Source organism: Aulostomus chinensis, chromosome 23 (assembly GCF_037954235.1).
Source record: "Aulostomus chinensis isolate RoL2024-O1b breed Wild chromosome 23, RoL_Achi_v1.0, whole genome shotgun sequence".
Classification (NCBI taxonomy): Eukaryota; Metazoa; Chordata; class Actinopteri; order Syngnathiformes; family Aulostomidae; genus Aulostomus; species Aulostomus chinensis.
Window position 1 is genome coordinate 5,281,591 of NC_141342.1, and position 25,574 is coordinate 5,307,164.

Genomic DNA, 25,574 nt, shown 5'->3' on the forward strand with positions numbered 1-25,574 from the left:
GAACGCTGAGCCTCACTCCTGCAGATAAACAGTTAAAAGATTGCAAAGCCTGAGTGAAGATCAGGCCACACTAGAGATGCAGCAGATATGCACAGCCGCTCCAGTTCAATACGGTTCTCATTTCCTCAAGTATTTCACAACCAGCAACCGATGACATCATGGCAGAGCCACTGCTGCTGCCGCCACACAAAGAAGAACAAACTGCTCCACAGTCAGCGTATGTGCACACAACACACAAGATGCAGGCAAACTGCTCACATCTGCTCCTGATTAGCAGGAAAACAACAGGCCGAGGCCGCGGTAACACAGCGGCGCGATGCTGTGTGGAGACTCGAGAGAGCCAGATGACATTCCATCACAGCCACAGTTGTTTTATACCGGGTTCTCTGCCAAGTCATTCTAGTAGAGGTTAGTTTTAGTCACTGCAGGGGAACGTAGCTGTGTTCTCCGTGGACTACAGCAGACAGAGGAGGCGCTGGAGCTCTGGCAGACCCGACGTTCGCTCCAGTCTTAGTGCAACAGCTGTAATTGGGCACAGCGGGCCAATCAAGCATCGGGCTGTCGGCTCATGCAGGAGTGATGGACATGGGAACGTAGCAAGAGGCATACGCGGCACTGGCGGACGCCACAGCCACGCTGTTCCTCACCGACTCATATGAACTGGCGTCTGCACCACGAGTAGTGGGTGGACATGGAAAGATAATCAACATCAGGGCCCGTGTTTAGCTTGATATCAGATCCATGCACACACGCCCACAAACAGACAACCCTCCTGCGCTGGGGCGATTTTGCTGTCCTCGAGGAAATATGGTCGTGCAAGAACATCATGAGCAGCCGAGCACGCCGAGCTCACCGAGCGACCCCTGAGTTGACTGTGTTTGTTCAGGTCGAGTGATTGAGGAGGAGACTCTGCCAGCAGGAGGGTTTGTGTTTATTCGCCACTCTAGACCAGAAGTCTGCGAGTATTCTGTTCCTGCTGCTGGTGCACCCCCGCATCATGTACATCGAGTATGAGGGTCTTAAGACCTCTGATCCATCCTTGGCTGATCTTGGCAGCGGCAGCCATGATGGTCTCACATGACCAAACCCACCCATGATACCCCACCAGCCCACATGTTCCTGCAGCGGTTAAACACATGCGTGCAATTCAAGGTTGAACCGTCTTTTAAAGGTCCCATTGTGTACCTGTACTAAGTTCCTGTATCAGTCCCGGTTCCAACGTGAACAGAACCCAACACCACATCCGTATGTCCAGAGTTCACCTATTTCAGCCAAACTGATATTGAGCTTATCCTCTACAACAGCTTCAGTAACCCTGTCATTCACCATCCGTCCACCAGAGGCCCCTGCAGCTCCCAGCCGCTCTCAGGCACCTGACCTCTCTGACCCCAGCTCATCTGTTTCCAGGGTCCTGATAAGCTCCGCATCGATGTGGGGCACTAAACCAGCACCTCTCACTGATATTTACAGTCTCATCACCAGTGCACTGGAGATCAGCGGGCGGTCGTATTGATTCAAGCACAAACCCGGAGATAAAAGCTGCCTCACCTCAGACAATGAAGTCACTGAATGTTCCTCAAACAGTCTGGTGCCTGAGGACCGGAGAGGACGAGTCCACGTCTGTGTCCGTGTCACCCAGGGTGACTTAGGACGACATGCAACGGCGCCGTCTCTCCTCTGTGGTAATGCTGGTCGCCACTTTATTTGTCCTCTGTGTGTCTTTGGGAAACAGATGTGCTATTCCTGACCGTGCCAGTGACACAGCATCACATGCTCATGCAGCACACTGGGATGGGGGGGCATCAACATGGCGGGTAGGGTTACGGATGAAAACCGGACAAAACAGGCAGGAAAAAGAAAGACATCATGGAGGCTGGATGATTAAGTTGCTGAGTGTATTGGGTTCTCTAAAAATGTTCAATGGATCTGACAGAAACCCTTAAATTTAAAACAAGACTGAATGGGATGCATCTATAACATGAAGCTTTCCCTGACTACACTCTGGAGCTGCAACCGACCCCACCTGAAATCTAACAGAGGTTATAGAAAACACCTTTAGCGAGGATACGAGCTTTACATCACCCAGTGGATTTACAGGCACGGCTGCAGTTGTAGCCTAATAAGGTCGTTCCACTGGGTTACAGGGAAGAATGAGTCCTCCTCCACCGCAGCAGGTGGCGCTACGACCTCTTACAGCTTGTAGCAATCAGACTTTCATCTGGTTCACCTTTTCTGTCACATGACATCTTTTTTGTGTTTCAGCGAGTAAGCCCTGATGGCAGTACGCAGATGAAGGGGCAGCTCAACGTGGGTGGAGCTAAACGTTTGACTCCACACACTTGCCGCAACCATCTGGAACCTATGCCTAAACCTAACCATTCATAACTGCGGGGTCAAACATTTAGCCCCGCCCACATTTAGCTCAACCCCCATCTGCGTACTGCAGTCAGGTGCACTTGGTTTCAGCTGCATTTCATTTTGACTCCCAGTTTTATGAACCGGCTGTATTTATGTTTCCATTGTTGCACGTAGAGTTCGTGTTTACGCTGCCCCTTTCTATCTGTTCGTGCAGTCGGGAGTTTTACTTTTGCATATTAACCAGACTCTCCATGCCACTCATGTGGGGACTTCCTGTCTGGCTCCATCTGCTCTTGAAAGGCAGCAACCAGCTCACGCCCTCACATCACATCCACGTCTGGTTGAATTCAGGGGTTAAACTGTGGCAAGTGGTGTTACTTTCAAACAGTGGACCCCAACTCCAAATTTCCTCCCGACACGCCTGCGTCTCCCGAGTGCGAGAATAGATGGCGAAGGATACAGTATAACCTTGTCATGTATGTAAACTTAATTAATATCTTCATGGACTGAGGAGTTTCTCCGCTACCTGCCACCGGTTTCCATCTCACAAACTGTTGTGGTCACGTGTTCGCTCGGTGAAATAACACGGCAGCGTTGTTTTTCTCTGTGCGAAGCAGATATGGCTCTTAGAAGCAAGCAGAAACAGATGGGAGTGGGCTGCCTGTGGTTGGGAGGACACGGATAATATGCAAAAATCTTGGACATGAAGTTGCTGTAGCTTGTTGACGTCTCCAGATGCACTCCCCCCCCCCCCCCCCCCCCCCAAATCATAAACTTCCTCTAAACCTCCTGCAAGAGTTTCTGTTTCTTGGAGAGTTTAGGCAGTTCTCAGACAGATCGGTTCTGTCATACAGGAACAGGAGTAAGAGGAGGGAACACCTTGGTGGTGGGATGTATGACGCAGCTCCAAGCCAGCTTGTCTCAGCATATGCAGCATTAAATAATGCACCACTCCAGATGGTTAACCTTCCTCGACACCCCAGACTGCCTTTGGCTCCACATTCACAGCATGCCAGAAAAGCCCCTGGCAGACGACGCCAGAACTCATCCCGGCTGCAGAGACCGAGGAGCGAGCGCATGAATCACGGTGGCTGTCTGGGAGCGTTACAGAGACTCGATAATGTCTGTCCTCCAGTTTCACACTCATCAGTCACCCTCCAGGCCAGGGATAAGTGGCACTAATCTGACTGCAACATGTAAGCTGATGAACTCATTCCCACTAAACATCCTCACTAGTGGGTGTTCAGTGCAAGCTTGGAATGCTCCTCACTCTGAGCCTGCGTCACACGACGCTCGGAGACACGCGTCTTCTGAGGCTTCATAGGTTTTGGATGGACGCCTAAAGTTTCATCCAGCAATCGACAGGCACAGTTGAACCAAAGTTGTTCGGCACCTCGTCTGTGCAGGTCGCACTCACTGGTGTTGTAAGAGCAACATTTGTGATGATGCCTGTAACAGTTTTGTTGCTGTGGTTGTTAAAAGCTGTCAGTGCTCGTGCAGGAAGCAGTGAGTCTGTGCACCGTGATACCTGCTCAGTAGCACGACAGTCTTAAATCCAACAATGAAATCAACTCAGTTAAAAATAAACTCCTGCTGCGCACACGGTCCCACAGCCAGTCAACGTCTGTAAATTCTCCCTCATGAGTGTTGTAATTAAGCCTCGCTCCTTTAAGTAGTTCAGTGTGTGTGTGTGTGGGGGGGGCTACTGCTAACTGCTTCACTTAACTCGGCTCTGTCTTCAGATGCTGTAGCGTTCATGTACCAACATTGGCCACCTTAACCGTACACAACGACTTGGTACTGAGGAACTTGCTTCCGTGAAATTGCGAGTTGAAGCGCCGCTTTAACCCACTCAAGGCGTTCAAGAGATGAAGCACTGATGAACACGTGCCGAACAGACAAGACACCCTGAATCACAGCGCCTCCAGCTTTCACCACCGCTTCAGGGACGAATGACTGATGAGTGTGAGTGTGTGTGTGTGTGTGTGTGTGGGGGGGGGGTGTCTGAGAACCCTGGGACTTGTCATCATGTGTCATGTGTAGCTTTGTCAAAGAGAGCTTTTATTCTCAGGTCACCATCGAGTTGGTTTTAGGGGCTTGTGTCGTGAGGTGCGACCAGTTTGTCCAAACTGAAGTGAAGACGCATCAATCATTTTCTCGTCTGCTCCAAGTCTTCCTCAAAAAAGAAGACAGCCGATGGGACGACGGTCTTCTGACTAGAACACGCCAGTATTTTCGTCCTCAGATGACAGTCTTTTCCCACACACCCTCAAACACTCTTATTATGGACAACTAAATACCTCATAGTTCCTCTGCTGCAGGGCTCCTGGCTCCCTGCCTGGAAAGCTAATAATCATTTGTAAAATTCCCTACGGAGAATTCCTTCAAAGCGATCGCTAGCTTTTCTTTGAGGTCAGTCGGAGAGCGACAGCGTGGAGAACTGAGACGCTCACCTGGATGTCAGCGTGACACCTGCTGGTAAAAACACCTCAGCACCAAAGGCCACATGTGTGTGTGTGACCTCATGCTGGCTGGAATGGAATTCGTCGTTACTCCCTTCGGATGTTCCTGAAACTGCATTAAATAAAGGCCAGGAAAGTGAAGATTGATGATGTCACACTGAAGTTAACCTTTGAACTTTTGGATACAAATTTCATCACATTAAATGGTCATTTTCATGTGTTCAGGGGCCCGTGATTGTTTACCCAAATCATTGAGACGGCTTTAGGCTCAATGACACACCCTCCGTCATAATCATATTATAGTGATGGCGGTCGACGCCCCCACGGTTGCTTTCTCTCCTGGTTGTTCAACTGACTCAGTCGCACGCATCAGAGCCGCAAAATTAATAAATAATCAGTGCAATATTGGCCGCGGCGACTCCCAAACCACAGGAGGGAGCAACATTTGTTAACCTGTCACTGCGTCAAAAGGTGGCTTTAAATTACGAGTAGAGAATATATGTAGATCACCACGGCAACCACACTAGCTCCTGACAATTGGAGGAGTTACTGAATGAACATGAGACTCTGGATATGGGCTGATGTCACAGGCGGTGGTCACCGTGTCAGCGTAGCTGCACTTGGGGCTTTTTCCTTTTTTCTGTGCCTTCAGAGGGGCTCTGGATCCCAGAGTAAACTTCCCCAACGATTCCTCCACTGACATTTCAAGCAAATTCTTTCAAGGCAGGAACCAAGACGACCAGCCAAGGGATGAGTCATGATCGTGAAATATTCAATTCACGGCAGAGAGATGAAAAGAGAGAAAGTCAAAGGTGCAATTTAGTGTCCTTAAATATCTTGAGTGTCAAAGAACTACAGTATGTATCCCATAATGCAACTGTAAACTGTATTTCCAAAGCAGCATTGTCTAAATTGACAACATTTCACCACCAACTGACAATTTTGTTGTTGCTATGCGACCCTTCCTGATGCCAGTAAACATATTTAACCAATATTATTATTATCAAACTGCTTTACCTTCATTTGCTTCTGATGAACCTTTTAAATATTGAATAAAAATCATCAATCAACTTTGTCTGACTTCAGAGTGATCAAGTGATTAATAAGTTCACTCCTCCTTCAGTGAACGCACCAAACCTGGAGGAATGATCCATCCATCACCCATCCATCACCTGTCCATCCATCATCATCCATCCATCCATCATCATCCATCCATCCATCCATCACCCATCCATCCATCCATCCATCCATCATCCATCATCATCCATCCATCCATCACCCATCCATCCATCATCCATCCATCCATCACCCATCCATCCATCCATCCATCACCCATCCATCCATCAATCATCCAACGATCATCCATCCATCAATCATCCATTGATCATCCATTGATCATCCATCATCCATCCAGCAGATTAATCAGCTCTGCAGCACAGACACTGACTGTCCTGAGGAGGTGAGTCATGAGATAAAACTGTGGCTGGATCACATGAGGCTGGTCACCCACTCACTGGTTGTGATGATGATGAGGATGAGGAGGAGGAGGAGGAGGAGGTCAGCATCACTGGACAGGTTTCCCTGATGTGTGTGTTACTGGTGAAAGGGATTTTTGCAACGTAGCACAGTACGAGGTTCCTGTAAGCTAACCCTGACATCTGGTGACTCCATGGAAACATCTGGACCACGGGGGTCAAAGTCTGTCAGAGCAGCTGTCTGGGTTCCAGCTGGACCGAGTCAGAGTTGGACAGGATCCTGAACATGAACATGAGGGGATTCATGAGCCACCAATGACAATGGAAAGATCTGGAGCTCCTCAGTTCACATGCAGTAACCCAGTTTCTACTGCAGTAGAGTACACAGAGAACACAGAGTACATAGAGTACACGGTGAACACAGAGTACATAGAGTACACAGAGAACACCGAATACACAGAGTACGCAGAGCTCTGAATTGTTGAATCAGCGTATCCCTGAAACTACAAGTACCACACTGTATAACTCCATCATGTGTGCCTCTTACATGGAATCCTTCATCTGACCTTTGACCTTGGGATGGTTTAAGTTCTTGCTTTAGTCACACTGGATGATTTTGGGCTAAATTAGCAGAATTACAAATAACGAGAATGAGGGTCCGGAGCCAGACCCCCTCCCCAGGGCCAACAGCCGTCAGTCACCACCACAACACACTTAAACACATTGGTCCTTTTTGTATTTGTGTGTGTGTTTTAGAAGTTTGCTTTATGACATCATGTAAGCTTGAAAATACTGCAAACTATAACTATAATAATGACATTAAGAAAATAGATGATGGCTTTCAAAGTACCATACAAATACCAGTACTACCAGTATGTGCTGCGTTAAGACTGGGATTTTTTTTTTTCAATTTTAAAGTACTGGCTGACCAACCAACATGACACGCTGGTACCAACGTGAACCTCATCAGACACGCGTGTAGAGGAACTGTCCAATCACAGGGCCCCTGACATCACCTGGGGGATCCTGCAGCAACCATGAACCACAAGCAAGAGCTACATTGGAGCTGAAAAGCTGGAATAGTTTGGATCACGACCATGAACCCTGAAGCACCACTGCGCCGTGAACGCAGCAGCTGTGATGCGGTGCTCGACGCGTTTGGTCTGACAATCCTTGAGAAGTCAAGAAATGCTGCAGAAGATCAGAAGCAAAACGGGCTGCAGTCGCACCAACAGTCAGACGGCTGCGTGCGCAGGTCTTAGCACGGCCACAGTAAGGCCACCTTCACCTCTACCTGTGTTTACGTCCCTCCGTCACCTCGTCTGCTACTCTACCAGCTCAGAACAACTGATGCTGAGTACAGATGGATTATTTATTCTAATGAAACCGACGCTGCTCAGTAAAACGGAGGTTCTTCTCGTCTCTGCTCTTCAAGTCCACCATGTGTGTCTATTTTACTGTAATTTCAAAACATTTTGTACTGTATATGAGGAAGAAAACCCAAACCAGATCCAGCTGTGTACATACTGGAGCGGAGCTGTAAACAGGCTCCAGCCATCACACACCACAAACACGGAGCAGCTCAGTGGCTCCTGATGAGATGCAGCCGCGGCTCATCTCGGGCCTGGAGCTTTTACTGGAATCTGAACGACGAGGTAGCGGCGGATGTGTAGAGAGTAGCACTCCCCGTCCTCGCTCCATGTCAGAGGGTGATGAAGCAGAGGTGTGACAGATGGGGGAAGTGTCTGTTTCCTATTATTCACTCAGAAATACTTCCAGCTTCCCTTCTCATATCTGCACAGCCCGGGTCACCGGGAGGTCGCATGGAACCGCTGATGCTGGTTGTGAAGGGGACAGGGACATCAGCGTCAAACACCGATGGACAAATGACTGATCTGTGCTGATGGAGATGTGAAGACAGTCAGCTGTGTGACGCAAGCAGGGCCGTGATTCTGCCTCCAGCACTCCAGCAGTCGCAGCACCGCCAAGGATTCAATCACGACGACGACACCATCGCTGAAGCAGTCCTGCTGTTTCCAAGAGGCCTGGGCCCGGTGGGCAGCAGGCGGTAGGTAGGCAGTCCATGTCCAAGTGACCTGCGCATGAATGGAGCGACCCTAGGTTCCCCAGCAGAACGCCGCCCCAGCCGGCACCCCAGTGACATCCCTTTTCAAGTGAGCCATGCCCACACACACACCAATCACCTTTTTCCATAGGTACGGTTCTGACCCAGGTCCACTTTAATGGACACGTGCTAGCATGTGCACTGCAGCTCACATACACAGCAGACTGAGATGCATTGTGGGTAAAACAGCAACCTGTGAGTCAACAGCGTAGATGAGTACACGCACACACACACACACAACATTCACACTGATGAGCTGAGAGCTTCATTCAATGCTGCGAGGAGGCGTGTGGGTGGGATGACGGCGAAGTTGAACCCAACTTTTCTATTCGTTGGTGACTGTCATGATAGGAGGAGGCGTGTTTGCCGTTGTCACAGCGACCGCCTCCGCCCCTATGATAAGAAAAATGCACTGAAGTCATGAAAACGTCTCATGGCACGGCACCGCTCTGCCAGAGCGGGACGTCAGGAGCGCTGCCCCTGCACACTTTATTATTCTGATTATATCTGAAACACAAAAACTTCACTTTTAAATATGAATCCTCCGTTTTGAAGAGGTTCGTCTGTTTCCTTTGCAGGGCGTACTTGTATCTCCACGTCACACTGTGCCTTAAACAGAGTTTGATCATCTAGAAATGATGGACCCTGATCATCTAGAAATGATGGATTTAAATATGAGCAGGAAATGAGAACACGCATCTTCAGCTCACAACCGGAGCGCCAACGTTCAAGCACCACAACCAGGACAAGTTCTCACACCCGCTTCCACACGAGGCCCGAGGAGCGACGTCAGCGCGGTTATCAGCGCGGCGGTGCAGAATGTTATGCTAACCTCCTGATGGAGCCGAGAGTTCCCAACCTTCTGAGATCACTCAGCGGGCGTTTAGGCCTCATGTGAGAAATACAGACACGGAGAGATTTCTCACATGTGCGCTTGGCGGCGGACCAGCAGACCTCGAGGGACGACTGTGTTCAGATGGGCCGAGCTGACGGAATGGAGCGTTCCTCGGAGGGAGAACCAGAGCCACGGGGCTCTTTATTTGGGAGACTTTGTTTTGGTTTGAGCAGATGTGGGAGCCTGCGGCGAAGCCACATTCCCAGATGTAGAGACACTTCAGACGCTGAGGGAGGAGGGGTGGAGGAGGGGGAGGAGGAGGGGGAGGCGGGACGCACATCCCAGTAGAAGTTCCCACTTAGACATACAGTACATGTCCATGAACACATATGTCCACACAATCTGCCATTATTGTCTTCTCAATTCATTGGCACTGTGTGTGTGTGTGTGTGTGGACCAGAGTGGTCCTTACAGCGAACAAAGGCTGTTTTGTTACATCCCGCCCACCCTCCAGTTTATGTGAATTTCTCTCCCCGTCTCGACTTTACAGGATTCTGCTGCAGCTGTCAAAGAATGTGGCTAAACACACATCAGATATTTGTCCAGGCGATTTGTCAGACAGCCGATATTTACAGATGTGGACACGACCTGCATAAAAACAGGTTTACATCTTTATATACTAAAAACACATGTGAACACTGTCACTGTGAAAAAAAACAAAAACAAAACAACGTTTTCCTGATTTCAGGAACATTTGGAAAAACCTGCAGATGATTTCTTGACTGCTTTGGTGAGCGAAGCCGGTCCGATGTAAACAACAAGCCTTTCACGCTGCTTCACAGAGTCTGGCGGTGCCACGAGCTCCATCAGGCTCCGTCCGACGCCTGAAGCTCTCACACCAATGGTATTCATCATTCTCTCATCTACTGCATGTTTGACACTGAGCTTCCGCTCCTCATCGGCTGGCCTCTCTCCTTCACACCTGCAGGAGGAGGAGCACTCAGCCGAGCTACGATTGCAGGACCACTGCAACTACAGCATCATAGTACTTTTGTTTGCCATGTTTGTGGGTTTTGCCCTGCTATATGACGGCAGGCTTTCAACCCGGTTGTCTACGGGGGCCATACAGACCTGGTCTGAGTTGGGGTGCGGACCAGTGCTCAGAAAGCACAGCTCCTCTCAGCTCAACCCAAACTAGATCAACACACAGGTGTAGTCCCTCTGTGGAGGTCCCAGCGATCCACAGGAACAAACCCCTAGCCGGGAGGGATCACTTGCTTTGGTAGAAATTCATTCATGAGGGAAAAGCTGGTGAAAGGAGGCCCACGTTGAAAAGGACTGTAATTACTTTTTAACTGAACTAATGTTTTTCAAGCTACAACCCAAAATAGCTGCCCTGGCAGTGACCAGAACTGAAGAAATGATTGCTTTAAATAGCTGCTGTGCCTCCACAACCTAAATTTGGTGATAGAACTATCCTAAAAATGCTGCCACCACAACACAAGCATCTCTGCTCCAGTTACCAGATGTGAGGCGAAGCTCCCTGCATGACAGCGCTGCTGGAAAATGTGTGAAAGCCAACAGAAGACTGCGGTTAACAAGGTGCTTCACACACACTCACACACACACACTCTCACACACACACACACACGATGAGCAATGACTGGGTGTTTTGGTTTGACGTTAGCACAGGAGGGCGGGTGCTAATTTTCCAGCGTGTGGGGGAAACACCTGGAGAGGCTCCGAGCCACGGAATTCCACTTTCTGCCAGGCTGGATCAGCATCCAGAGCCCAGCTAGAGTTCCACCGTAAACACAGCTGACACTAACCAGGAGAAACATTAGCGGGGCAAAGTGGTTCTGTGTAATTTACAGCTTGTTGCAAACTGCTTCCAGTGGTTCCCCCGGCAACGCCACAACTTACGACACACTGTCATTCAGACTGTAGAGAAACATTACATGATGCTGCAACCGACCCCCCCCCCCCCCCCAGGCAGACCCGCCTGTGTTCCGGGGTTGTAATGTTCAGCAGTGTGTCACCAGTTCGATAATAAACCTGCTCAGTTCTGGTTGGATAAACAGTCCGGCACCAGGAGGGTCTCTGTCCCACCAGCAGCCGACGGAGGGTCCGAGGGAGCAGACGGTCCTCAGCGTACACGGAAGCTATAAGTGCAACGACTGTCGTTCATCACTCAGCTGTTTGATGTATTTATGTGTCCAACAGTAGAAAATTATGCTCAAATCCCAGCCCGGCGCAGGGGGAGTCCATGTCAAGTCAAACTGATTTATTTGGGTAGCAGGAGGACATCCCATCCTGCCAGAGGGGAGGGACTCAAGCCCTCATCCAGCTTCCTACCTGCAGACAAACACCCAACAAACTGAAGGAAACACGGGGAACCCAACCAGCGTTCGCCCACAGCGCAGCACACATCTCCCTGTTGTATCGGTAAGGGGTTGTGATACGTTCGTTGCCAGGTAACCACACTGCCCTGGTGAACAGGTGTGTTACCTGTCTCTTCTTGAGCAAACTTTTTCATCGCCGCCTTCCTCCTTCCTGCTGGTCATTGTCACTGCGTTTTCTTCATTTCGGTTCATTCACTCACTCTGCTCCAACTACGACTCCGTAAGCTTAGCCACTGTGTTGAGAACACGGAGCAGCTATGTTTGCTCGACAACACATCACACAGAAGGCCCCACCCCGGTCTGCTCGTGGGGGTGTGGCCACCTCTCCCGCCAATCCCCACGACTCATTTAGAAGTGCCAAAGTGTGACCTTGTCAGTTTTAAGTTTATTCCTTGTGCATTTGAAGGGGCATTGTGTATAAAATCTCTTTAGACTGTTTACTTGGTTGGAAAATGAAGTGCAGGACAGAGAAAAGTGTTGCGAGAGGCGGGGCTGCAGGAGCAGGGCAGCTAGCAAACAAAGTTCTCTAATGTTGAAATTTAAAAAAAGAAAGAAATGTAATTGTGGAACTTTGTGGAAAAAAAGGGTAAACCCTCAGTGACTGACAAAGAACCTGTCATAAAAATTGCACAACACCACTTCCCCTATTGGACTCGATAGATTTCAAACATGCTGGTAGTGTCTTAAAGAGGCGGAGCTTGGAAATACCCATGTGACAGAGAAACAGAGAATCAACCTACAGTGCATCTCAACCGCCAGTGACGCTCCTCAGTGAGTCATAACCCACAACGAGCTTCATGGTCGCCACATGAAACGCCAGCACAACATGAAACTTTACCCAACCTCTTGTACATTTGTATGAGGAAAATTACTTCACCCTTTGTGGGGAACTCATTGAAACACGTGGAAATTCAAAATTTCAACACGGGAGTGTCATTGCAGGACATTATGAGATTTTTTTTCTGTTTTTGTGACATTTTAAAAAATATTTCAATTTTCCATCAAAAATCGGGATCAATGAAGTTACTGTCCGGTTCCTTATCTGTCCAGGGTGAAACATTTTCTAAAAGGTGTATCCATAAAAATATAAGAAAAACACATAGAAACTTAAAGGAATTATTATAACTTATAACTTAAAGGAAGTATTTTAACATTTGATGGAACATGACGAATATATTTTTATATTTAATGTATATTACTTATAATATATTATATTCAATTTTGTCCATCCATGTTCTCCCTCTTCTCCTATTAAGGGTGGGGGTGGAGCCTATCCCAGCAGCCTTCACCCTGGATGGGTCACCAGTCCATTATATATATATATATATATATATATATATATATATATATATATATATATATATATATATATATATATGTATATATATGTATATATATATATATATATATATGTGTGTGTGTGTGTGTGTGTGTGTATATGTATATATACATATACACACAGATATATATACATATACATACATATATACACATATACATATACGTACACACACACATATATATATACATATATACATATATACACATATACACACACACACACATATATATATATACATATATATATATATATACATATATATATATACATACATATATATATACATATATATATATATACACATATATATATATATATATATATATATATATATATAATAAATTATATATATAAATTATACAAAGCGGCACAGTGGTGCGGTAAATTCTCTCTGGTACTCCAGCTTCCTCCACAGTCCAAAGACATCAAGAGGGACCAGGTTAATCCAGACTCTAAATTGACCGTAGGCGTGGCTGGGAGAGCCAATGGTTGTCTGTCTCTATGTGTTGGCCCTGCCATGGACTGGTGACCTGTCCAGGGGGAAGGCTGCTGGGATAGGCTCCACCCCACCACCCTCAACAGGAGAAGAGGGAGAAGATGGAGGGATGATGGATGGATGGATGATGGATGATGGATGGAATTACAACTGAGAGAAGTTACAGGGTTCTCTGACCTCACTGAGCCACACAGCAGCACCATTTCAGATGTCAGCTTTAGTTACCATTTGTAGTTCCTGGCGGGATAAAAGGTTAAATAGTAATTGTGGTTTTTGACCCCAGCCTGAGATCAAAGACATGGTAGAGAACTAAAATATAGAAATACTAAAATGAAATCTGTCTACTAAAACAACACTGACAGACGTTGTTATCAAAAGCAGCAGAGCAGCGCCTGTTGCTTGAGGGGCTTTGGTCTCTGACTTTGATCTCTGACTTTGATCTCAGTCAGTGCAATGCCCACATTCTGTCTGTCATCCTGTCATCTTGGGCCTGGAGCTGCTTTGATCACCACAGGCATACAGACAGCATCAAAGCTACTGTGGCAATCTGCTGCTTGAGTGAGTCAAAGGCAGACATCTTAGACCACAAGATGAAACGAACGTTAGCAACAGCTTCAACGTTCACTTCCAACCTCAACTCACTCACTCACTCACTCACTCACTCACTCACTCACTCACTCACAAACCTTGTGAACTGCAACAACAACCTCATACGTGTTAGCATCTCCACCTCAAACGTTTGATAAACAAACATTTTAAGTAACCAATAATCTTGGCGTGTTATCATCATTCCAAACATTTCTTCATGTTCCTCCCGCCAAGAGCGGCCTTCACGGCGACTGATAAGACAGACGGAATGTCGTCTCCCAGGGAGGCCTCCAAATGTATCAGCGACTGTGGTCCCGGTTCATCGTCAGAATGTCGTCCCGCAGTGCAGAATGCGGTCTTGAATGTTGCCAAGAGCCTTTAAGTAACCGTCACTATTGATTCAGAGAAAAGTAGCAACCAGATGGCAGCTGGCGAGGGCAAACATCTGACAGTCGCCAGCTTCACCGCTGCACCCGAACACATCGTCTGTATCACTTAAGTAATAACTACAGTTATTTATTGACCTGCCAAATCGTTCGAGGTTTGGAATCAATTAGTTTGATAGTGTGAAGAGAACCTCTAGAATGATGGAAATACCTAATCACTGGTTCCTTGGTTGAAGGTCAATCTGATGCCAACATTTCTATGAAAAACAAACTGACAAAGTGAGTAATTACTCCCTCTGACAGGCTCCTGCGTTACATAAAGCTCACGGAGACGGAGCGCAGTAATAAGTCATTACTCCATGGAACGATGGCGTAACAGAGGAATAACACAAGGCCAGACGTGGTCACGAAGAGCTTCAAACAAGCACGAAGAGCTTCAAACATCTGGGAGGAACCAGAGGGGACAGCTCCAAACTCCATGTGGTGCCTTCACGCCAGAAATACTGAACGAATGAGAACGGAGTCGACTGCTGATTCTTCTGGGTAAAATCTGTGTCATTAAATTGGCAAGTCATCACGTAGCAGTCCATCCATCCATCGTCATCTTCCGCTTATTCCTACACATTAAGGGTCGCAGGGGGGCTGGAGCCTATCCCAGCGTCAACGGGCGAGAGGCAGGGTTCACCCTGGACAGGTCGCCAGTCCATCACAGGGCCAACATAGAGAGACGAACAACCATTCACACTCACAGTCACACCTACAGTCAATTTAGAGTATCAATCAGCCTCGTCCCCTCTTGATGTCTTTGGACTGTGGGAGGAAGCTGGAGCACCAGAGAGAACCCACACAGGAACAGGGAGAACATGGAGACTCCACACAGAAAGATCCCGTGCCCGAGCCGGGACTCGAACCTTCTTGCTGTGAGGCCACAGTGCTGACCACTGCACCACCGTGCAGCCTCACGCAGCAGTCGTCACATCTAATTCCTCATCATGGGGTGAAAACAGACTCCCCGTTCCTACGAGTCGGGATGTTCTGTGCATGTTGGCTTCTCATGGGCGCTAAACAACTGTTCTTCTTCTTTGCATTTTATTTATATAAACTGAAAAAAAGTCCATCTTAAGTGTCGTTCCTCTCAAAATAATGTCATTTTATAATGATCTGCTTTTACTGTAACAAACAGATGAAAGCATTTCTCTCCTGTCAGTGTGCTGAAGCGATCCTTCGCCCAAAAAGTTTCACATACTCACAAAGAGGCGCTCACAAAAAACTCAGCTACAGCATCAGAACAACAACAAAACCCCCCAAAAACACCCATTTCCAAACTTTCAAGTGCATCATCTGTTTAAAGTCCACGTCTCCTTTATCCACACATTCATGCAAAAACCCTCAAACACTCAAACAAACCAGCTTTAACTCTTCAGCTACAACTTCAACGTGACAACCAACACAGAAGGAGGAGCAGGAGTGAGTGCTCCAGCAGCAATTCATGTTAGCTCGGACAGAGCAGTTACACGCTAACGTTAGCTCAACTAAACGCTGAGTCCTCCTCTCACTCTAGCTAGCATGGCATGTCAACGTTCACAGATAATCCCACTTCTCCTCTCTCCTCCTCCTGTCCTCATACGTGTTACTAACTCCTCTTCTTCTCCCCTCATCCCAGATCCTGGTGCTGCTGGAGGAGGCTGCAGACCTGAAGAGGCTCCAGCTGCCACCCGTAGCTCCACCTGCTCACGTCCCCATCTGTCCATCAGTCTCTCCTCCTTTCTCTCTCTCTTTATCTCTGTCCCTCTCTTTCCTTCTGTCTCTCTGTCTTCCTCCATTCTTTGTCTTTGTCCTGCTCTCCTGCTCTCTGTCCGTCCCCACTGATCCTGGATCTGCTACTCCAGCCCGTACTATCGATCTTGTAGCACAGCACAGTGATGACAGGCTGACCCGTGTAAGCAACGGCAGCTTCATTTAGCAGTGCCTGGCTGCAACTCCTCAGATGTCAGTCTAATAAACAGGAAGTGAAATTCTGAATTCGACAGGTTTGACTGAATTTGTCCACTGAGCTCCTGGTGTCACGTGACCTACGCATCATGAGACGACCCAGCGGTGCCGGCAGGTCGTACATTCAGCTGTATTCTCACACGTGTGGTAGAGGAGCGCCGCTATCACATCCCGATTAATCTTCACTTACTACCTTCATTTTCAGCAACCTTTACTTTCACAGCCATCTTGGATCACACCAGACCTCCTCGCCGCTATTCACCAGCATGACTTCGCAAGATTTGCGTATCAGAAGACACAGAAGTTGGAAAATGCCAGGAAAATTCTGTAAAGGGGAGAATTTCCCGGAGTCTCTGAGTACAGGCAAGCGTTACAGATGGAATAACACAATTCCTAGACACGGAGCGAAGTAAAGCAGAGAGCTCCGCTCCCCTCGCTGCACACGCGTGTGCGACCCACATACGTGGACAGTTCACACCTGAGGATGTTAGCCACCCTGACCGAAGCACATCTGCCTCAGGAAAATACGGTGGCTGGTGCGGCACACCGCTGGAAACCAGTGGTGACGTCACGGCGTCTCTTCCTCCACGCGCTAACACGGTCTGACTGCACAGCTGCTGCCAGTGAGACATGACGTACCAGGCGGCGACAGGTTCCTTCTGTGCTCCGAACAATGGCGCCATTTAGTCACGACGCTGAAGATGTCAGAACTGTTCTGTTCTGACCTGTGGCTGCTCTACCGTTTGCGGCTCTAGGTGATTCAGGAACATCATCAGCTTCGCCATCACTGAGTGAGTGGGGGGTGGGGGTGGGGGGTGGACGCGAATGAATTGCGAGAATGTGGCAATGCAGAAGTAGCACTTTGTGTCAGCATGAGTCATGATGTCACTGAGCCTTCCTGTAGGAGGTGAATTTCTGTGTCTCAGATGCAAAGTGAACCATTTCACCTGAGCTGATGATGAAGGCGGCTTCCTCTCCTCACCACACTCCTCTTCCTCGGCTGTGAGCTCAGCTGCTTCCATGACAGGAAGCCGTAATCCAGATACGAACCCAGGAGACCACAAGACAGCGATAAGGTCTCCCACCACAGTTTCAGTGTGGAGAAATTCACCGCGATGAGTCAGAGCGTACGTGTCACCGAGCCGTTATCCAGCGTTCCATCACGGGGACACAGTGGGTTCATGTTTACACACACACTCACACTTATCTGTCCTCAGCTGTGCGTACACTCACAACACAATTTTCTCATTACTCCTGTATCTGGACAGCAGGATCCGACTCCCTGCGGTTCTGCTGTGCAGCATGTTCTAATTAGGGGTGTGACCGTGTTGTGATCTCACCTTCAAAATAAAAGCAGTGATATTTGTGTACTTTGCCATCATGGTGGTTTAGTCAGCACCGGATTTCACAGCTTGAAGTTGGACGCTGCTCTGCGTGAGCCCGCTGTAGGGTGCAGCCTTGCTCTGGCACGCAGCTACGAATCAAACCCTCACGCCCCGCCTCGTAAATAAATGCACGTATCAAGTTTCATCTTTGAAATCCACTTCTTTAGCAAAAATGAATTTTGCTCAGCAGTTTTTGGAAAATCTCTGTTTTTAATGGAGCAACTATCATTTAAGTGTTGATCAAATAAATGGATGCACTTCAGAGGAAATAGAAACTTGGATGTGTTCCTTTCTCCGTACTCGTGGTACTGAACGTGACAGGGTCCTGACCGAGGAGTGGAAACGTCCACAAACGCTCTGGCAGGGAAAGAGTTAACCGTGAGTGCCAGGTTCTGGAGCTACGCTCATCACGTCTCCACGAGTTCAACTTGAGGTGAGGGTCTGCCTCCCCCTGGCCCCTCCCCCCTCATCCACTCACCAGCTGTGCGGTGGAAATGTTACCCGGAATGAACGACGTCTGACACCTGACCTGCTCTGTCAAACACCCTCACCCGGTTTGCGGGCCGCCGTCTGTTCCAGGGCGCTTTACAAACCCGCACGCTGTTTGCCGCCAGAGAAGAAAAAGCATCATCACTGCAGAGTTTTACGGCGTGACTGTGGAGAAAAGAGAGGAGAGAGGGATGCTTCTGCAGCTGGAGACAGAGAATTTCCAGAAGCTGCTAACTCCCCGGTGCTCTGGCGAGTCTGTCGGGAGTGTAGCACCGATGGAGACGGTGAGGGTTCGGGGCAGCAGGAGGGTTGCTGCTCCAGAGTCAGACCCCAGGCTGGGTTTATCAGCTCTCCAGCCAGTGAGGGGCCGCCTGAGCGTCTGCTGCAGCTACAAACCCTCGTACAGAGGACAGAGTCCCAGCCTGAAGTCCCCTGAAGACTGATGAGACCCCAGCAGCGCCAAGTGGCCACAATCATTCATTCCATCGGTCAAACGTGGATAAACAAATAACCACACCTGCCTAAGAACCCCAGACTCTGGATTACAAAGGACCGTCAACTGTTTAGAGGATCTTTCCATACGGACAAGGTTCCATCAACTTTTTAAAGATGGACGTTCCTCCAGAATCACAGAGAGGCAGCAGCCCTGAGGAACAAGACATTCCTACGTAAAACTGACCAACCGGGAGTTCAACTGGTGATACTGTCTCTCCTCCCACATCCTTGTGGAGGAACTGGGAACACTGGTGAGCATGCTGGCAGAACCATCCAGCCCAACAACTAGAGATCTAGAAATAAATCTGTGGAAGCTCCAGATGGAGGAATAGGAGAGAGAGGCTGTGGTCTGTGGTCTGGGGTCTAGTATCGGTCTGAGGGTCTGGGGTCTAGTATCGGTCTGAGGGTCTGGGGTCTAGTATTGGTCTGGGGGTCTGGGGTCTAGTATTGGTCTGAGGGTCTGGGGTCTAGTATTGGTCTGGGGGTCTGGGGTCTAGTATTGGTCTGGGGGTCTGGGGTCTGTGGTCTGGGTGGGGACGAGAGGGAGGGAGGGAGAGCAGCATGCCAGCTCATTCAGGCGCACTGAGAAGAGACCTGAGAATTTGAGAGGAATGTGTGTGGAATGAGGAAGTAAATGTGTGTGTGTGTGTGTGTGTGTGTGTGTGTGTGTGTGTGTGTGTGTGTGTGTCTGTGCTCAGCCAGGCAGCAAGATGACTACTGCTGAGAGGGTTAGAGTTAATCTGATCAACACAGCACGGGAAAACTATTCATTAGTTCGTTAGTCAATGCAGTCTTTATCCTCAAGTAAGTGTGTGTGTGTGTGTGTGTGTGTGTGTGTGTGTGTGTGTGTGTGTGTGTACATACTAATTATCCTTGTCACACAGCCGGGAAACTTTTAAAATCTTCATCTCGCTAATAACTGACCCCTGAATGAACCGGGCGGCAGGTGAGGGGCCGCTGACTCTTACCTCCAGCACCTGGACGTAGCTGGACGGGAACCATCCCCGCGCTCCATCCTTCTCTCCCTCCCACCAGCCTCCGGGCAGAGCCTGGACCACCTTGATAATCTCCCCGGCCTCGAAGCTCAATCCCTGCTGGTGCTGCTCTCCGCTGAACGGGTACAAACTTTTGCAGTGGGATCCAGACATGGTGGGTGACGAGGACCCGCCGCCGCTCGCAAGGAACAACCGCCGAAAGTTTCCCGGGGAACGAGAGTTGGTGTCCGGGGTGCTGGCAGCTGCTGGCGGAGTGAAACCAGAGCGAAGTGGGTGAACAGGTTCTCCTGCGGCCGCTGTCAGGACGCCCCTCGCTGCTCTGCCCCTCCAGCCTGCTGCCCGCCCGCCCGTCCGCCCCCTCATGCTTGGTCGCTCCGCCTGGAAGCCGCCTGGCGGCGGAGGCAAGACGCGCACTGTACGGGAGGGTGGCGCCGGAAATCGACTGGTTTTGGTCTTCAAAATAAAAGCACGGTGCCGTATACGAGTATGTATTTTTGGTTTATTTTGTGACTTTGTTCCTAAATTTCTGATATTTGACTCATTAATCACCTGGCTGTTTACTTATTTCCTGCTAATCTTGCTCGTAACTTGTCCCTCATGTTTAAGAATGAAATCAAGTTGATTTGAGAGATTTGCTGGATTCACTCTCACTTGGCAAACTTTATGTTCATTTCTTTTCGTACTGTGCGAAACCGTCTACAAAATGATGTGACATTAATGCTAAAACGAACATTAACACAGTGGGTAATTCTGATTAGAGCCAGAAATATGTTTTAGTTTTGGCGTTTGGTTTCGCCTTGTTTTATTTTGTAAACCATAACCGGAAGTGTTTTGCTAATATTGTACTAGTCTTTACACTCGTGAAATGGTTGGTGCCAGCAACTTTTTTTTCTTCATACATTGACTTTTATATGACTATAATTAATGTGGTAACGTTTGTTTACTTTGAGTGTTGCGTTCACGGTCCTGCTCCCGCTGAAGTTCTCCCAGCGAGGCAAAGCATCTGTGTTTGCAGGGATGCTGCTGACTGATGGAGCCGCTGCAGGAAAAGGAAGCAGATATGGCTGAGTTGTAGCTGCATGCTGGAACTGATCAGTCACGACAACCAGGAGAGGGCAGTGACGTCACCGTACTGTCAGGATAAAAATCTTAAAAGTTTGTTGTCGAACTGATCTCAGGTTAACAATCAACATTTACCCCCTCCCCCCCCATCACAATCAAACATACCAAATAAATTAAAGTTCCCCGTGGAGATTACTTGTAAATGAACATAAATTAGGTTTTCATTATTTATGCGATTATTAGATTTGATGTTGAGAACAACAAGAACTGCTCCTTGGTACATGCAGTGCACGTCTAACCAAGATGGATGAATGTTTCTGTATCAACGCCGTCACTGCTAATGTGGGTTAGCCCAGCCTGCAGGCTAGCCAGTTAGCTCGGGGGGCTAACAAGACCCAACCTGCTCTGAACCTTCACCTTTGTTGCTCTCTGTGGACTCGGTAAACAATCCAGGCTGCTGCTGCCACGGTTGTATTTTTGAGCAGAAAAATATTGTAATGAAAAGAATGTTTGCGTGGTGTTCACACATTTACAGGTGTCAGTGTAAACAAATGTGGGGCGTTAGCTTCAGTCCTGCATGCTTGACGTCCACGCTGGTGAGCCCGTGGTCATTTTCCTCCACGCCTCCCTGACACGGACAGCCTGCTCAGTGGAAGCGTGTGACCCTGCTGGCAGGAATGTGAATCACCTCCAAAAAACACAAATGGCCCCAGGACATCTACTGCAGGTGTGGGACAACAAGTCTTGGACCCTAATTTTTCATGAGAGCACCACCTAGCAAGGTGGAGGACCCGTGTCCTGACCATGAATGGGATCTTACCGTGTCCGTACCGCGGGACTTGACACAGTTGTGGTTTCCAGGTCCAACATCTGGTTGAAGGGAGGTCGGGACTGTCTGACTGCAGGAGAAACGTAGAGAAAACGTTACAAATGTAGAGGTTTGCTTGAGACGGGCTTTCATCTGGAGGATGGAACAGCACGGGACCCACGTCTGCTGAAGGTGCAACCCGAAGTATGGATGACTACATCACGCTACCCCGCTGTTGCCCAGAGTTGGTTTGACTGTTCCTGTGTGTCTGCTGTTGTTTTCATGTTGTGGGTGCGTGTGTGATAGAGACGCCTTCTGTAGCAGGAACCACAGATGAGGCTTCGGGTTCTTTGGCAGGTGTTTGAACGTCTGTGTGAGATTACACCAGAACATGAAACTATGTGTTGTGGAGATCATACGAAGGACAAAGTGGAATACAGGTGTGACGCGACCCGTGAGGCACCCTGCCTCGCCGAAACCCCCCGGCACTGGTTGTTGATTAAAAACTAACAAAAACTGGAAACTTTCATCCACGCCTTTATAACCGCTTGACTGGACTGTTCTTTGTTCTCTGGCATCAATAATAATAATAATAATAATAATAATAATACTCACTCAAAACTCTGCTGCTAAAATGGAGGCCCACTCATTAAAATGGGGATCAGTGCAGATGGAACCTGGTGCAGCAAAATATCAGCATCCATGCTGAACAGAGGGCAACAATAATAATGTCATAATAATTCACAAGAATAACTGACGTTTTGACATTCATCCTGTCAACATTCAGCACAGATGAAACTCAACAAAAACCCCACAAGGCACCTTTAACGTGACAGGTCTCACATGACTTTAACCTCCGGGTTTGATCTACTCAACAATGAGGACTCACTCACTCCCTCACTCACTCACTCACTCACTCACTCACTCACTCAATTCATCATCAGAGTAATTCCTACATTCCATGCTTTGATGCTGTCGTCCATGTTGAAGATCAGAGCCAGAACAGAATGTTGAGTGGATATATGTACGGACTTCTATTATTCCGACGGAAGGCTTGACCTCTGTTCAACATGGATGCTGATATTCTGCTTCGCCAGGTTTTACAGATGAGACCGCCTTCAAACTCAGAGAGAAAGAAAACTATCTACCGAGCAGAGGTCCGTCCAGCAGCAGTAAATGTAGACGTGGGCTCCCCCTGACCAGCGCCTCAGTGAAGGACCTGTTTGTGTCTCTGTCTTGCAGAAGATGCTGCTGAGGCAGTTCCTGATCATAACACAGGAGCACCAGATTCCTTTTCCCCAGCCCTCCACCTCGGACATGAAGGACTGGCTGCTGGCCAAAGGAAACTTCCTGGACGAGTGAGTCCTCAGTGGCCATTGAGGAGTTCTGTCTATACCTCAAAAAGCTCTACAACACGGAGAACTGACTAAATCTTTCATGTTCATAAAGATTTCAGGAAAAAGTAGAAGAGGCTGAGGACACCGACCTCTTCTTGGCTGAGCTGGTAGGTTCCACGCAACCCAAAGATGTGGAGAAATGTAGCTGCTGGTTTTAGCCGATACCAAACCTGTGGGAAGGACTGACAGTTTTCACTGGACGCGTGTTTGACAATCCGTGGTCACGTAGAACAGACTGAGCACGCTAAAGTGATGCAGGCCCAAGGTAGCCGAATACAACTGACCCCCCCATAAAAGCTTCCTTAGCTTCAGATTATTTCTCGTTCTGTTCAGACTCCTTTCAAAAACATGACATCACAAAAACTAATAAAGAATAATTTTTCATAAAAATAACATACTGGGAGGCCCAGTGGAGCAGTGGTCCTCACGGTGGCCCCCCAGCAAGAAGGTTGTGGGTGGAGCCCCGGCTGCAGTACGGGGTCTTTCTGTGTGAGTCTCCATGTTCTCCCTGTTCCTGCTGGGTTCTCTCTGGTACTCCAGCTTCCTCCACAGTCCAAAGACATCAAGAGGGGACCAGGTTAATCCAGACTCTAAATTGACCGTAGGCGTGGCTGGGAGAGCCAATGGTTGTCTGTCTCTATGTGTTGGCCCTGCCATGGACTGGTGACCTGTCCAGGGGGAAGGTGGATGGACATAACAAAAGTGTTTTTATGTATTTTTTGTTTTTTCATACTTTTTGTGGAGGGTAATTTGCTAATTCCCATGTGCTCAATATTTTAATAACACTTAGCAATAAGCCAACAAAGTAACTTCAAATGTACAGTTAATTACAAACTGGGAACAAATACAGTACAAATGACATCAAACATACTCCTCATCATCAAGGTGATACGTTTACAGCTGGCGTTGTGTGAGTATGTGTTTGTGAAAGTTCTTATTCGCTGAGAACCTTCAAGCAGCCCTGGGGTCCTGAATCCTGCTTTGGGACCCCTGGCAAACATCGCGTCCATCAGACGTTGCACCGATGCTCTGTGGCAAACAAAGACATCCGTGCAAGTTTCTCTCACAATTTTAGGATCAAATACTACACTGTGTACAGGATACTTGCTTAGAAATACCTAGATGGTAGACATGTAGCAGGAAGTAACACACCTCCTCCTGTGGACAGACCTGGACCACAGCAAGGTCCCTCTACCTGGATCAGCTGGAGCAAGAGATCAGGGAGGAACTAGAAGAAGAGAGACGTCTCTCCTGTCTACTTGGGAGGAAGGTGAGGAAAACATGAATCTTTCCCTGAGTTACCTGGAACGCTCCTCAGTCCCTCACGCTTCCGTCTCATGAAGGTCACGCTGGAGGGCCTGCAGATGTTTCTCCCCGTCATTAACCCCATGGTGGAGAAGGTTGTGGTGAGCTCCCTCCGTCACCTGCCCACTGAGCTGGCTCCTCACACCAGCCAGCACCAGAGACAAACCCTGCTGAAGCAGCTCAAGGACGCCGCGGTGGCCCAGATGCCAGAGCTGGTCGGAACTGTTCTGAGGTTCATCCTGGCCAAACAGGAGCCGTCCCAGACTCTGGGTCTCTCCGTGACCACGGAGTCTACTCTGGAAAACAGGGCTGAGGCTGCCGCCACCGAGATTGGCCAACAGCTGGCAGATGTAGTGGCGCCTTGCTTGTGCCTGTTGAAAAATGTCTCTGAGGAACGTCTCCTGAGCATCTGCACATCCGTGGCCGGGACCATGGTCCAGACCGTCTTCAGCAGAGTCACCCAGCGCTCTCAGACCTTCCAGCTGCTGGACTTCGATGAGAGCATGATTGTCGCCAGAGAGAGCATCCAGTGTGGACGTGGCTGGTGGAGTAAGGGGCTGATGCTCCTCGAGGAGAGCAGGGATGACGACAGGAGGTAGGAAGAAGGGAATTACAGCAACTCCTCTGCCTTCAATAAAGTCTTGAACCTGAACCTGTACTTGGTCTTTCAAGTGTGTTGAGCTCATGGAGAAGTTTCCTCCAGCTGCATCCCAACTCTGTGACTTCAGAAGACTGAAGAAGCAGGCCATGATATTTGGCTTGACGCTAATAGCAGCTAACAGCAGAGAAACTGCCCAGAAATATTTTGAAACCCTCCAGTGCTCATTCAGTGTCTTCTTAACCCAGCTGGAGAAAGAAAACGAGTCCTCGTGTCTTTGTCGATGTTTTTCATGCACCAAAAAACTACACAACAGGAATCTTAAAGACGTAGGAGCGTAAGATGGCCTCTTTAGGAAGACGTCAGGCGCTAGCCAACTCTGAGCATATTTAGTTGAAATAGCTAACATGTCTCCACTCATCCCGTCACCCTCATTCAGTGTTGGGCACATTACTGTGAAAAAGTAATTAGTTACAGTTACTTGTTACTTCTCCCAAAAAGTAACTGAGTTAGTAACTGAGTTACTCCACTACGAAAGTAACTAGTTACCAGGGAAAGTAACTTTTGCGTTACTCTTTT

The 25,574-nt window shown here is 48.5% G+C and overlaps 2 protein-coding genes across 3 annotated transcripts in view; one reads left to right on the top strand and one right to left on the bottom strand.

Annotated features, from left to right (window-relative positions):
• gas7b (growth arrest-specific 7b) overlaps positions 1 to 20,152 on the bottom strand; it is a 65,473-nt gene extending 45,321 nt beyond the window's left edge. The window contains exon 1 of one of the 2 annotated variants that reach the window (XM_086196182.1): positions 17,409 to 17,660. In XM_086196182.1, coding sequence (XP_086052308.1) covers positions 17,409 to 17,483 — 75 coding nt within the window. In that variant the 5' untranslated portion in view covers positions 17,484 to 17,660. Of the gene's footprint in view, positions 1 to 17,408; positions 17,661 to 19,798 lie in introns of those variants that run through there. The other variant, XM_086196180.1, reaches the window with a different exon arrangement.
• Positions 20,153 to 21,428: 1,276 nt separating this feature from the next.
• LOC147239248 (uncharacterized) lies at positions 21,429 to 25,070 on the top strand. Its single transcript, XM_086196183.1, has 5 exons — positions 21,429 to 22,852; positions 22,938 to 23,053; positions 23,145 to 23,199; positions 24,261 to 24,362; positions 24,436 to 25,070. Exons 1-5 carry the CDS (start codon positions 22,766 to 22,768, stop codon positions 24,994 to 24,996), a joined length of 921 nt encoding a protein of 306 aa, XP_086052309.1. The 5' UTR covers positions 21,429 to 22,765; the 3' UTR covers positions 24,997 to 25,070.
• The last annotated feature ends 504 nt before the right edge of the window (positions 25,071 to 25,574 follow it).

Coding starts and splice junctions, on each gene's coding strand:
- LOC147239248 (XM_086196183.1), top strand. CDS start 22,766: ATGGATGCTGATATTCTGCTTCGCCAGGTTTTACAGATGAGACCGCCT. Junction 23,054..23,144: donor AAAGGAAACTTCCTGGACGA/GTGAGTCCTCAG, acceptor ATGTTCATAAAG/ATTTCAGGAAAAAGTAGAAG. Junction 23,200..24,260: donor ACCTCTTCTTGGCTGAGCTG/GTAGGTTCCACG, acceptor TCCTGTGGACAG/ACCTGGACCACAGCAAGGTC.